The following is a 14018-nucleotide window of genomic DNA, read 5'->3' on the forward strand; positions in this document are numbered from 1 at the left end:
GTATATTCGTCCGTTAATTACCATTCTTAAATCTTTCAATCTATTAAAAAAGTAATGGGGAAACAATAATTTCTTGGCTTGCGGATTTTCAGTCAACAACTTACATGGTCTGTCTGTCTGTCGATAATGCTACAGTGCAGTGGGAAGCTAGTAAAAGTGGCTGACTCAGATTATGACGTCAAAAAATTAACCAATGAGAGGCCACTGTAAATTTTACCATTGATCATTTACAGTGTATACTGGCCTTTCAGTGGTTGATTTTTTTGACGGCATAATCTGAGTCAGCTTCTACAGTTGACTATAATTGTGTCTATTGAGAAAGTGTAATTTTCTCTTTAAAGGTTGAATATGATATTTTATTTGTTAATGGATGAGGAAGGGGTGGGGGGTTTTTGTGTGGTCCAAAAATAGATTTAAGTAAAAGCATCGCTAATTTAAGAATTGTAGCTGGATTGAAAGTACACCCTGAAGAGTACTAGAAACTACACAATAGACATATGACACCAATTAATCAGTCAACTTTGTTTTTTCTCCTTGAAAATTAACATTTTGGCGTTTCTTAACCCTTACAGCTCGGGCCCCAATTCCCACCTTAATAGATCGGGGGGGGGGGCTCCAAGAGCCCCCCCCTCTATCTCGGCTCCTGTTACAGATAAAGACGTAAAATTTTTTTCTGGTGGTTCATGTGTATTTTTAGAGAAAATTACTTTTTCTAGTCATAGCAGCCAGGCCGCTCCTTAGCCGCTTTTTAGCGGCTGCCGCTAAATTTTAAAACAGCTGTAGAGCGGTCAATTTTGCAGCTAGGATGACCAAATTTTAGGACGAACTTTTATTTTTCATAACAAAAAAATTACTTTTTCTGATCATCGCCAAAAAACGGCAAATAACGGAAACCGCCATTTTCGGCGGTTACGGCAGTAAAACGGCGGTTGGCGGCGCCGATTAATATTTTTATCTGTTTGATGTTGCTCAAGGATTTACCAAAAAAATTTATAGGACTCTAGCTGTAATAGAAGCCACGATATTCATGATATATGTCTGTAGTAAAAGCCGCACAAAAATCGGTCATAAAGTCGGCCAGGGAGCGGTCAAACGGTCATAACACATTTTTTCTCAGAAGGTCATTGATATCTAAGTATTCACCAAAAAAATTTTAGGTTTCTCTTTATACACAAAAGTCATAATTTTAGAATTTTTTTCTAATTTTGGTGCTACCCAACCGACTTTGACCGGACACCACGACCGACACAGACCAGATATCCTAATAAAATCAACTCTTGCCGACGTATAATTACTAAACTTAAAAAGTCATGAAGTCACAGCACTCCATCTTACCTACAAAAAAAATGAGATTGAAAAAACTAGAGGGGGGGGGCTCTTGGAGCCCCCCCCCCGATCTGTAAGGGTTAACATATATATACTAATATACTAAATGTTTTGACACTAGCCTCTGGAGGAGGGCGTCGAAGATCAGTAAAATAGCATAAAACCACCCTGAAACATTTATTTATAAAGTTAACCTTATAAGCACTACCAATTTAATTCGGACTAGCATTTTTCGATATCTAAGCTTCGGGGGAAAAAAAGAATTAAGAATTAAGTTTAAAAATAAAAAAGCCTATAACCGGCCGATGACCAAATTGAAGATTTCCTCAAAACTGAATTGGTTCAGTGGTCAGCGAGAACTTAACAGACAAACACAAATCTTTACTATTTAATAGAATAAATATAAACATTTTTTAAATATAAAACTGAGTACATTTTCAAATTTAGGGGGCATTTGATAATGAAATTCCTAGGGACTAAAGTTGAACCATGAATTATAAATTATCATAAAAAAGTAACAGGATTTTTGAATGTCTGTATACCAAATAAATCTGAAGAATAACCTAGTAGAAAGAATATTTACAAAAAACTGCGGGCCAAGCGTTTTACTTTCCAAATCGCATGGGAGCGCGCTTCACGTCCGCATCCTCAACCATGCGCTTGCCGAACCTCATGGGGGCGCGCTTCTCATACAAGTCCTCTAGAGCCATCGGGTAGTCGGAGTCGTAGTAGTACATACCGCTGGCATCGGGCACTTCGCCGCCGCGTTTGCCGAACCGCATCGGCGCCCGCTTGTCCACTAGGCCGTCGTAATAGTCTTCGTCATCATAGCCGCCAGTCATGCGTTTGCCGAACCTTAAAATATATTTTTAGTTGCGAAGCTGCTCCTCAATTTATGTGCGTTTGACTGCCAGTCACACTTGTTGAATACAATTGATCTTAAGGTATAAGACAATAGAAGATAAAATGATGTACATCCCGTATTATAATAACTTCTAAAGATTTGAATAATTGGTGGATAAGTGTGAACACTGTTAATTTGCTCAACTCAATTAAGTCCCAAAAGTCTTTTTGAGACAATTAATAGAATAAAGATCCTATAAGCTGGTCTTGGGAATCAGTATTATTTACATTTCATTGTTCTTGAAGTAAAGGCTTAATTTTTGTCTAAAAATTTTAGCTACTATCATTTACACTTGTCCTTGTTTAAGAAGAAATTTGGTGGTTTCCATAAAGTGCATAGTCGAGCAAAGAATCCCTAGGGGTTTGGGCCTCAAGAGGTTTGATAAAACCAAATTTTCGTATTTTAGATTTAAAATAAGAATGTAACAACAAAAATTTCTTTGGGGGGGGGATTTTTTTTTTGGGAGGGGGGGGGGGGTAGTCCACCCCATTATTTTAATTTTAGTTTTAAAATATCGGTTCAGCGGTTAGCGAGATCCTTCGCTACAAACAAACAGACAGACAGACAAACAAACAGACAGACATCGTTCTACTTTGTATTATAGATTAGGACACCTTAGGTAATTATTTTCAATTTACTTTAAATATTCGTGCTTTGTAGGAATTTTTAGGGAAAGCAACAAAAACATTAGTACCTCATAGGGGCTCTCTTCATTAGATGGTCCAGAGCCATTAGATCTTCCATGGATAGGTTGTCAAGCAATTCCATGTGGGGGTTAGAACTACGCTTACCAAACCTAGATATAATATTTATATAGTGGAGCTAGTTGTCTGTAGTTCTATGTGGGGGTTAGAACTACGCTTACCAAACCTAGATATAATATTTATATAGTGGAGCTAGTTGTCTATAGTTCTATGTGGGGGTTAGAACTACGCTTACTAAACCTAGATATAATATTTATATAGTGGAGCTAGTTGTCTATAGTTCTATGTGGGAGTTAGAACTACGCTTACCAAACCTAGATATAATATTTATATTGTGGAGCTAGTTGTCTGTAGTTCTATGTGGGAGTTAGAACTACGCTTACCAAACCTAGATATAATATTTATATAGTGGAGCTAGTTGTCTGTAGTTCTATGTGGGAGTTAGAACTACGCTTACCAAACCTAGATATAATATTTATATAGTGGAGCTAGTTGTCTGTAGTTCTATGTGGGGGTTAGAACTACGCTTACTAAACCTAGATAAATGCATATATTATTACTTGGATCTTACGCCAGATTTCCATGTTCTCTAATATATGAAGTTAAACTTGCAGCGGGCTAAAATAACGATTACCCCCTTCAACCTCATTACCTCCCCTGAACGAGTTCTATATAAAGAAGCTAAATTGACGAAAATTTTCCCCCTGTAATAATATCTACGTGTAATTTTACATACATAATTAGATAATAGTTATTGTTGAGTTTCGTAGAGGTCAAGGGAAGGTTTGTAACTATTTTGTGAGAGTTCAAAACTAATATGGAAAGTGTATGGTCAACTTTCCCCTTTCCCTGCAGCGCCCCTAGAGTCCACTAGGGACGTAGCCGCTAGTTTTATATATAATGTTATTTTAATTATTATTTCTTTAACCCTTTACAGTCGGGCCCCTTGCCGCACCTTAATCGGTCAGGGGGGGGGGGGGCGTTCAACGCCCCCCCTAATTATCTCAGTTCCTATTAAAGCTAGAGCGCTAGATTTTTTTGTGCAAGTCCCCTGTTTGATAATGAATTTCCGACCTTTTATAAGTCTAAGTCAATTTTCGCTTTCTTCACCCTTTTATTTAACAACCTTTGTTTTTAGGTCTTTTTTTATTTAAAAATTTCAAACGGCTGTAATTTTTTATTTTTGAAGCTAGAAGAAAAATTTTTTCCCAGAAAATGTTTATCTTTATGTAAATTTTACATTAGAAATGTCAAAATATAAATTTCAGCGGCCGCAGCTGTACTTGGCAGCTGCCAGCCGCTGCAGGATCATACCTGGAACCTGAAATTGACTTGAACACCTGTATTTCATATAAGGATGTACTACTAGAGGATTTTTCAGTATTTTGGTATGATAAAATGCTTTGTTTTAGTCAAAAAAATATTTTTGCTCTTTACCTGGATGACCCTGCCAGGTTTGCTGGCATCCTGTGCCCGCCAGGATGGAGATATTTAAAAAATTCCAACTCTCAGTTATGTGTCATACCCATACTTAAAAAGTCAAGCAGTTTAGGCTCTTTATCTTTCACACACAGAAAATGAGATAGAAAAAACCGGATGGGGGGGCGTTCAACGCCCCCCCCCCCCCCCGACCGTTAAGGGTTAAGTTATGCTTATTCATAATTATCGATTTTCTTTACTTTTATACAGTTATAAGCATGTTGCATTTTGGTAAGATTCACAAATATTCCAAAACCCCCTTTGTTCTATAATTCATATGAACATAAAATTGTAGTCATAATTTGACAAGGATGACAAAATCAATAAAAATAGAGAGGCAAACGAATATTAACAAATATAATGTAGCAAAGCAAAACTGAATAAATATTCGATCAATATCAATAAGTCCTAAAATTAAGTAAATAAAGGTATTTATTTTGGTCATACAAATATTTTTAGAATTGATTATAGAGATGCCTCCCTTATGACATTATGTCTAAACGTCTTAGGAATCCATCAAAAAACAAATTAATATCAAAATATAACAAAAAATGGCGAAATTTGTGTATTCTAAATTACAATGATACTCAATGTTTACTAATTGTATTATTTTATTCGTTTGCTTAAAAAGGCCACAGTAAAAGTGTCTGACTATGACGTCAGAAAAAAATAACAACTAACCAATGAGAGCCGCTATATATTTTACCATTGTGAATACTGGCTTCTCATTGGTTAATTGTTATTTTTTTCTGACGTCATAGTCAGACACTTTTACTGTGGCCCTTAAAAACTTTAATCGGTAGGGTCTAAACTAGTAGTGTAGAAACTTTTGAACCAATAATTTTAATCTTCAGAAGAGATTCTTTGTTTTTCATCATTGGGGATGAATATCACTTTAGGTACCATTGTCTTATCCCTTTAGATGTAATTAGGAGAACATAGTTGCGATTCTGACCCCCGAAACTCATTATATAATAAGGTACGTGTGCTATTATAATGCACTTATGTTGGAGTTTTAAGTGTTTCTGACTATTATATCATTTTATCTTATGGACAATCTTACAATGTGTGTGTGTAGTCAGGGATTTAAAGGGATAAGACAATTGACATATAAATGATAGACATCCCCATTTATGATTAACAAAATAACCCCTTTCAGTAGTTTAAAAGTATTGGTTAAAAAGTTTGGACACTACTAGTTTTGATCCAACCAATCAAAATTTAATTAAAGTACCCAAATATTTTAGCAAACATATACTGTAACATAATTAGTAAATATTGGGCACCATTTGGATTAATTTTTTTGTCAAATTTGGAAAACGGAGCAACTCTATAATGCTTTTGAATAATTGTATTTTGTAATTTTAGCTGCTATTTTATTATTTGAACGAAATGAAAACGAACTGCTATTTTATACAATAATATAGTTGTATTGTTCTTACTCTCTGATTTATTTACCTTAAAGGAGCTCTCTTTCCAAATCTTAATGGTGATTTCTTGGTGAATCTAACCAATAATATAATCGGATTCTACCTACTTTATGTTCTATTTACCAATAATATAGTCGGAATGTTCCTACCTTAGTGGAGCTCTCTTTCTAAATCTTATTGGTGATTTCTTGGTGAATCTAACCAATAATATAATCGGATTCTACCTACTTTATGTTCTATTTACCAATAATATAGTCGGAATGTTCCTAACTTAGTGGAGCTCTCTTTCCAAATCTCATTGATGAATCAATAGTGAATCTAACCAATAATATAGTAAGATTGTTCCTAATGTATGTTTTATTTACTATAGTAGAGCTCTCTTTCTAGATCTCATTGGTGATTTCTTGTTGAAAATAGACAATAATATAGTCAGATTGTTATTACTCTCTGTTTTATTTTCCTTAGTGGAGCTCTCTTTCCAAATCTTACTGGTGATTTCTTGGTAAAATTAACCAATGATATAGTCATATTATTCCTACTCTATGTTTTCATTTACCATACTGGAGCTATCTTTCCAAATATCATTGGTGATTTCTTGGTGAATCTAACCAATAATATAATCGGATTCTACCTACTCTATGTTCTATTTACCAATAATATAGTCGGATTGTTCCTACCTTAGTGGAGCTCTCTTTTCAAATCTTATTGGTGATTTCTTGGTGAAATTAACCAATGATATAGTCAGATTATTCCTACTCTATGTTTTTATTTACCATACTGGAGCTATCTTTCCAAATCTCATTGGTGATTTCTTGGTGAATCTAACCAATAATATGATGGGATTCTACCTACTCAATGTTCTATTTTCAAATCTAATTGGTTATTTTTTGGTGAATCTAACCAATGATATAATCGGATTCTAACTACTCTATGTTCTATTTACCAATAATGTAGTCGGATTGTTCCTACCTTAGTGGAGCTCTCTTTCCAAATCTCATTGGTGATTTCTTGGTGAATGAATCATTATCCCAGAACAGGGTCCGCTTTCCAAATCTAAAAATAAAATAATATAATGCAATGACAATATTGTGCAATAAAAATATATCTTTGGGACTTTTGGCATTTTTTGATTTCAACTAACCCTTTGATTGCACGACCTTTGTTTGACATCTCCTCATTTATACCTACTCTTAATAATAACATCAGGGATTTTAAGGGATAAGACAATAGCCGATGTATTGAAATACATATCCATTGATAAAAATGTTGATGAAAATTATTGCTTTAACAGAGCGTACATTAAAAGTTTGGAATTAGTGAATCAAAAAGTGACCAATATTTTTAAGCCAATGAATAAGATAATTTGGTTATAAAAGTTTGGGTACCAGTGTAATTTACAGTCCAATTTCAATTACCTCCCTGATTAATATGCAGATTTGGCCGAATTTTGATGACAAATACCCTGCAGTCCGAAAATGTGCTAAAGTTTAAAAGGTACAGGGGCCACTAACCTCTATGATAATGCTTCTAAAAGTTAAAGTAATAAAAGAATATCATTAAATAAAGTAAATCCTATTTTAATATTTTTGATGAAAAAACTTTTTTAGTTTAGGTTAGGACACATAAAGTGCAAAAGAACCCTGCGGGGGTTAAACATCACATTGGTAGTGAATTGTTATTATAAATTGTAAACATATAGTCGTTTATAAGATCTCTAAACACACACACACACTCAAATAATGAATGTATACATGTATAGGTTATTATGAGTTATATTCATTATGTAATATTATTATCCTTAGTTCTCTATAAGCAAAGCTATTCTATAATAAGGGAATGTCTGTATGTTCTTAAACGCCTGTTGTGTATTCCTACAAGAACTTTCTTCCTTATTGACGGATTTCAAGTCAATAAATTACTTATATAAGGTAAGGGAGGGTATAAGTATGAGTCTCGGCAGAGAAACCCATTAAATTTGTACGTACTGCTGCTATAACAGAAGTGAGGCACCTAGTTAAAGTAGGTGGAAGCCATAAAATCATAACCATGCACAGTTAGGACTTTCAGATAAAGGTCATGCAATCTAGGGTCTCAAAGAGTTGAATGTCTACAATATTTGAAATAATTGGATATTAATATTATTGTTATTGCTTCGCTATATATGAACATAAAAGCTCTTGTTATACAAAAAAAAAACTCCAATTGTTATTTTTAATTGAATATCTATCATGTATATTTATCTTTTTTGATTGATTTAGGTTTTTTTACTAAGAAAATGAATACTTATTTCTTGCGTTGTGGATAAGTGTTATTAGGTATAGGGGGGGGGGGGGACATTAGGATGTAATTGTGGTATTCGGCAACTCTGGGCCATGCAGAAACCAAGACATTATAGTGATGCTACGCACCCAGCTAAGTCCTGTTATTCTACAATTGTAAAGCCACCTACAAATATGTCAGATAACGGTATTGATTTCATCTCTCAGTTGTCCTGCAAGTGGAGGGAGGGGTGTTACCCCTCCCTCTCCCTTCTTAAGCACCGGAACCTTCCCCTTCAACCACCAAGTTATCAGCACCACCTCAGCCCTGAGGATAAAGGATCTAAGCCTTCCCTCACCTGATAGAATCACCCCCCACACAGACTGTTGTTGTCACAGTAATCATCAAACCTTCCCTTTTAGTACCCAGACCTACCACTCAACCCCTCTATGCTTATCTACCTATTGTGCTGTTCCATGGGCTATCCTGCCTCCCCCAGACAGGGATAGCCATCTACCTAACCATTGCAACTATCTATGTTTTACTTGTATGATTTACCTTTAACTATCTTTTTTCCCAATCCATATGTATTTATATTATGTTGTACAACTTTAGTAAACCTTAGACCCTGAATAAAGGAACAACTGAATAGACTCTGTTTATTATTTAGTGATTGCTAGAGAAGCGTAGCTTCTCTATAATATATGTGTCCACGTCTGTTCGCACTGCCGTAGTCATTTGAACTCTGGTGTCTGCCATTTAACCTAGGCGGATACCACATAATTACGTGATTTACTGAGTTTATAATTATGAAGGGATTTATCATTACTTGGGTCTTACACCAGATTATTATATACTTTAATAAAGTCATACTAGTAGCTGGCTAAAAATAACGATCTCCCCCATTCCCTTCTACACCTACTAGATGAACGAACTGACCTATAAGTAATGTTTATGATACGATTTTTCTCCTGTCGTAATATCCACATATGTTCTATATCCGTTTAATCATGTTATCTTAATCGTTGGCTCAAAACTATAACAGCTAAAAAAATCATTCAAACAGGGGTTCCACAGGGAAGTATTTTAGGCCCCCTCTTTTTCATTCTATACATAAATGATTTACCAAATGCAACATCCTTTTTAACAAATTTATTTGCTGATGATACTACTTTTAGCAAATCAAACAACAACTTAAATGACTTAATTGCAGATTCTAATTTAGAACTTGATAAAGCAAAAAATTGGTTTAGAGCAAATAAACTAGCCTTGAATGTATCAAAAACTAAATATATGATTTTTCGCCCACATAAAAAGCCATTTGATCCAGAGTTATGCACATTGAAAATAGGAGGGGAAAAATTGAAAGAATTGGCAGAGATTGTAATACTAAATTTTTCAAGTTTGTTGGTGTTCTTATAGATGATGAACTTAAGTGGGACAAACATATAAACTATGTAGAAAATAAAATAGCAAGCTCAGTCTATGCCCTATCCCAAACAAAAAAGCTCTTTCCAACCACTACTTTAAAAACAATTTACAACAGCCTCGCTAAGCCCCACATAGAGTATGGCTTAATTGTTTGGGGGGCGGCAAAGGATGAGCATATCACAAAAATTCATAACCTACAGAAGGAAGCTGTAAGAAATGTTTTAAATGCTAAGTACAATGTGCATGCCGAGCCCCTGATGGGAAAACTAGATATTCTTAACATTTTTGACCTAAGGGATGCAAATGTAGTTGAATTTGTCTCTAAATATTTAGAAAACAAACTTCCCAAATGTATGCTTAATTTTCTAACACCATTGCAAAATACTAGATCAAAATGTCTTAGAGTAGAGAAGCCAAATTATAAAATCTATGAAACTTTTCCTTCAGTAAAAAATCCATAAAATTTGGAATTGTTGGGTAGGTGAGCTAAGATCATTAAATTCATCCAAAGCTGTTAAAAAATATGTAAAAAATAAGTGTATATCAAAGTACAAAACATTTCAATGCAGGGAGAGAAAGTGTTATCCCTGTGGAAAAATATAAATATAATTTAAATATCACAACCAGTAAGCTACTTTAATTCCATACCCTGTAAATAGCTAATATTATTTTATATTATTTGTGAAACTTGTAAATATTTTTAAAAAATTAAATGAAAATTGGGCCGAAGGACAGTCAAGATTGACTTTAAAGGCCCTCTAGTACAGTTACCCTAATTATGTCAATATAAATAAATATATCTATAAAAATGATGTAATTTAAAATGTATTTAATTATTTGTAAAATTAATCTGTAATTTACTGCTAATAAATCATATCATATCATATCAATAGTTGGTTCCACATTAGTAGTAGTGTCCAAACTTTTTAACCAATGATATTTATCTACAACAGTTTAATTTATAAACAAATATTTAATCACGAACCTTAAGGGATAAGACAATGAACATTAAATTAATATACATTCCCAATGATAATAAACAAAAGTTATTACCCATAGGCTTCTGTAGATTAACATTATTATGAAAAAGTTAAGACATTGCTAGTATAAACCATTTAATCAAGATATAAAATGTTTTAAAGCCAACTTGAGAACGTCTTTGATGGATGTTATAAATGTTTATAGGACAAGGCATTACTCCTACTCTTCAATATCTATAGTATTAAACTAGATACATTTTTAATATCTTTAGCTGTTTGGTAGAAGATTCAAACCCATCCACCGTATTAATATTTCTAATGGAAATATTATAAAACGGTTTACCAGTATGGCTTCAAACCAGATTAATATCCACTGGATAAGAACCGGTTCTCAGCTATACTGAAAAATCATGTTTAGCATCGTCTTACAGACAATTTTTCACGAATACTAAAATAAAAATCCTAAAAATTATTACTAGATTTTTTAGCTAGGATTTTTGTCCCCTCGGGGTTATTTTTCTTCATTTTAATATCCGTGGAAACCTGTCTTTAGTACGACGCGATATAAAGTAACTATTCTAAGCATAATTAACTTTTATACACTATATTTATGTTAATTAGTAGATGTCAAATGTATATGCAAACAGCAATAATCTTATACAAAGACAGCGCAAAAATATCAAAAAGTATAAAAATTTAATTTATTAATTTTTCAACATTTCTTAAGTTAGATTAAAAAAATTTTCTAGTCCGTTCCGAAATATTAAGTGTCGTATCGTATTACCTTTGATTTTTAATTTTATTAATCGTGTAAAATTGACTATTTATACGATGCAATAAATAACTCTGATTTGAATTTTACTGGATAAAAAACGTTTCTCAATCGCGCTAAAAACAAATGTATCGTATAATATGGAACAATTATCATATGAATTTTCCTTTTCTTATCTGCAGAAACCTTTTTTAATACCAAGCGATAAATGAAAAAAAAAAATCATTGAAATCTGCATTAGCCAACAAAAAATCATATTGTCTATCTGATACACGCGTTTTCAGTATGGTCTAGACCAGGTTCTATTCGTCGGTTTCAAAGATTGGACATACATACAGACATACGAACAAACCCTAATTTGAAGAGTTGCTACGTTTTCCAACAATAATAAGTCAATTAGCAATAATTAGGTTTGTTTGTTATTAGACAGGGTGATTAAGGGGTAAGACAATGAAAGTAGGGTTGGGCCGGATACTTTTTTTGCCGGATACCGGATATCCGATATCCGGATAGTTTTAATATCCGGTATCCGTCCGGATATCTGGCCAACGCTTGATATCCGGCAAATTACCAGATATTCGGCAGTCAAAATCAGACCCAACAATGAAAGTAGGGTTGGTGGGCCGGATACTTTTTTGACCGGATACCGGATATCCGATATCCGGATAGTTTAAATATCCGGTATCCGGCCGGATATCTGGCCAACGCTTGATATCCGGCAAATTACCAGATATTCAACAGTCAAAATCAGACCCGACAATGAAAGTAGGGTTGGTGGGCCGGATACTTTTTTGGCCGGATACCGGATATCCGATATCCGGATAGTTTAAATATCCGGTATCCGGCCGGATATCTGGCCAACGCTTGATATCCGGCAAATTACCAGATATTCGGCAGTCAAAATCAGCCGGATATCCGGTATCCGGCTAGATATAGAAAATGGCCGGATATCCGGCCCAAACCTAAATGAAAGATTAATTTATGTACATCATCAATTATGATCACTAAAATTACCACATCTGTAGGTTAAAATCCTATTATATAAAGCAGTAAGCGTTTTTTGTCTGAACCGATATGGCTCTACTTTACAGTGACGCTTCCTATAGGTCCTGAGATGGTTTTAGGCTACTCTTTTTTTAAAAAATAAGTTTGAGTATGGTTTTTGGCTATTTTTCTACCCTTTAATATCCCTTCGAATATAGAGCCCCTAGATGCTAGGGATGCAACCGCTAGTGTTTAATATAGTACCCAAAGTGTTAGTTCTTATACTTTGGTTATCGGTTTAATTCACAATCCGATGTCCCCTCCCTCCGTGTTTATAGGCCTAGATTTGTACTTGCCCTAATTATCATGGCAGGAGCGCAGCTACTATATAACTAGGATATGTATGTAAGTCCTTCATTACGACCCATTTCATATTTGTTATACTTCATTTTTAAGACATCATCTAGAGAACCATCATTCGCTTGTAATGGGATGCTAAATACGAAAAGTTGTCAGGTTAAGTAAAATTCAACAGACAATCCTTTGATTGTAAGAACAAGTCCTGTATAAGGTAAAGAATAATGTTTGTATTCAGATTATTTTTACTAATGGTGTCAAGTGTCAGACATAGCAGCAGTAGTTATAATTGTTTAGTAAGAATGCACGCTATCATTGCTAATACCCCGAGTTTTCTGTGAAGTTGATTAAAGTCCCTCCACAGATGAAATAACCAATGAGAGGCCAGCATAAATTTTGCCATTGGTCAATTACAGTGTATCTATCGTAGGACGTCATAATCTGTGGAGGGACTTTAATCATCTTCTTTTTCTGCTAACGGCAGTTATAAAATTTTTCCCATATTGCATTGCACTTTTACAATAGACTGTTATTACTGTGCTACTTATAAACATACCTATCCTTGTCATATTACAATAAGCTTAATTATTCTCATATTGTTTCCAAAAATATATTGTATGTATAAAGTATTCTTACTTTTTATTGTGTCTAATTAGTAGCGAAGCTACTATATCATTCGAAATATCCGTCCGTCCTTAACGGGTAGCATCAAACTTTGGATGATGATTCATATAACAAACAGGTACAATTTAGTCCGAACGTCTATTTTAAACAATGTTATTTTTAGCTTTTTTACAACAAGATTTCGTGTGATATAATTATCCTATTCATCTGATTTTTTCAAATAATGATTCCTAGGATAATAAGGTGCTATAATGTAATTACAATCAAATCCATCCTTCTGATTTTAGAGCTTTGTTTTTATGAATGTTGTCATCCTTGTTTTTTATTGTGTCTAATTTTTTGTATTCATAGGGCAATTATTGTAAGTAAAGTTACATTGGATATACGTGGATATATTGACAGGGGAAAATTTGTCGTCTATTTATCTTGCTAATATGGACCTCATTTATTGGTAAGTTCATTTATTAAGTAGAGGGGATGGGGTAAAATTGGTATCGTTTTATTAGCCAGTTGCAAACATCACTTTTTCAGAATAAATGAAAATCTGGTGCAACATCCAAGTAATAATTCATCGATTAAAGTTATAACTATGATTATATAAAGGAAGGGAGCGGACAATAGACTATAATCAAATTCGCCCCCCGGCCCCCTTCAAAAAAATCTTTCGAATTTTGGGTTTATATTGAATCTTAATTAGGTTTTATGGAGTGATAGTTATTACTCGCATCGTATTATAAACGGCTTTCCGCGGATATAGAATGTACAATT

General features: G+C 34.0%; 1 protein-coding gene across 1 annotated transcript in view; it reads right to left on the reverse strand.

Moving 5' to 3' along the window:
• Positions 1 to 14018, reverse strand: part of LOC145317900 (uncharacterized) — a 34616-nt gene that overhangs the window by 7758 nt on the left and 12840 nt on the right. Inside the window, exons 3-5 of the mRNA XM_080159184.1 lie at positions 6813 to 6896; positions 2925 to 3026; positions 1890 to 2181 (exon numbers count right to left, since the gene is read on the reverse strand). Coding sequence (XP_080015310.1) covers positions 1932 to 2181; positions 2925 to 3026; positions 6813 to 6896 — 436 coding nt within the window. The 3' untranslated portion in view covers positions 1890 to 1931. The remainder of the gene's footprint in view (positions 1 to 1889; positions 2182 to 2924; positions 3027 to 6812; positions 6897 to 14018) is intronic.

The sequence above is a fragment of the Acartia tonsa genome, chromosome 4 (genome assembly GCF_053477335.1).
Source record: "Acartia tonsa isolate MP-2025a chromosome 4, ASM5347733v1, whole genome shotgun sequence".
In the NCBI taxonomy this organism is placed as follows: Eukaryota; Metazoa; Arthropoda; class Copepoda; order Calanoida; family Acartiidae; genus Acartia; species Acartia tonsa.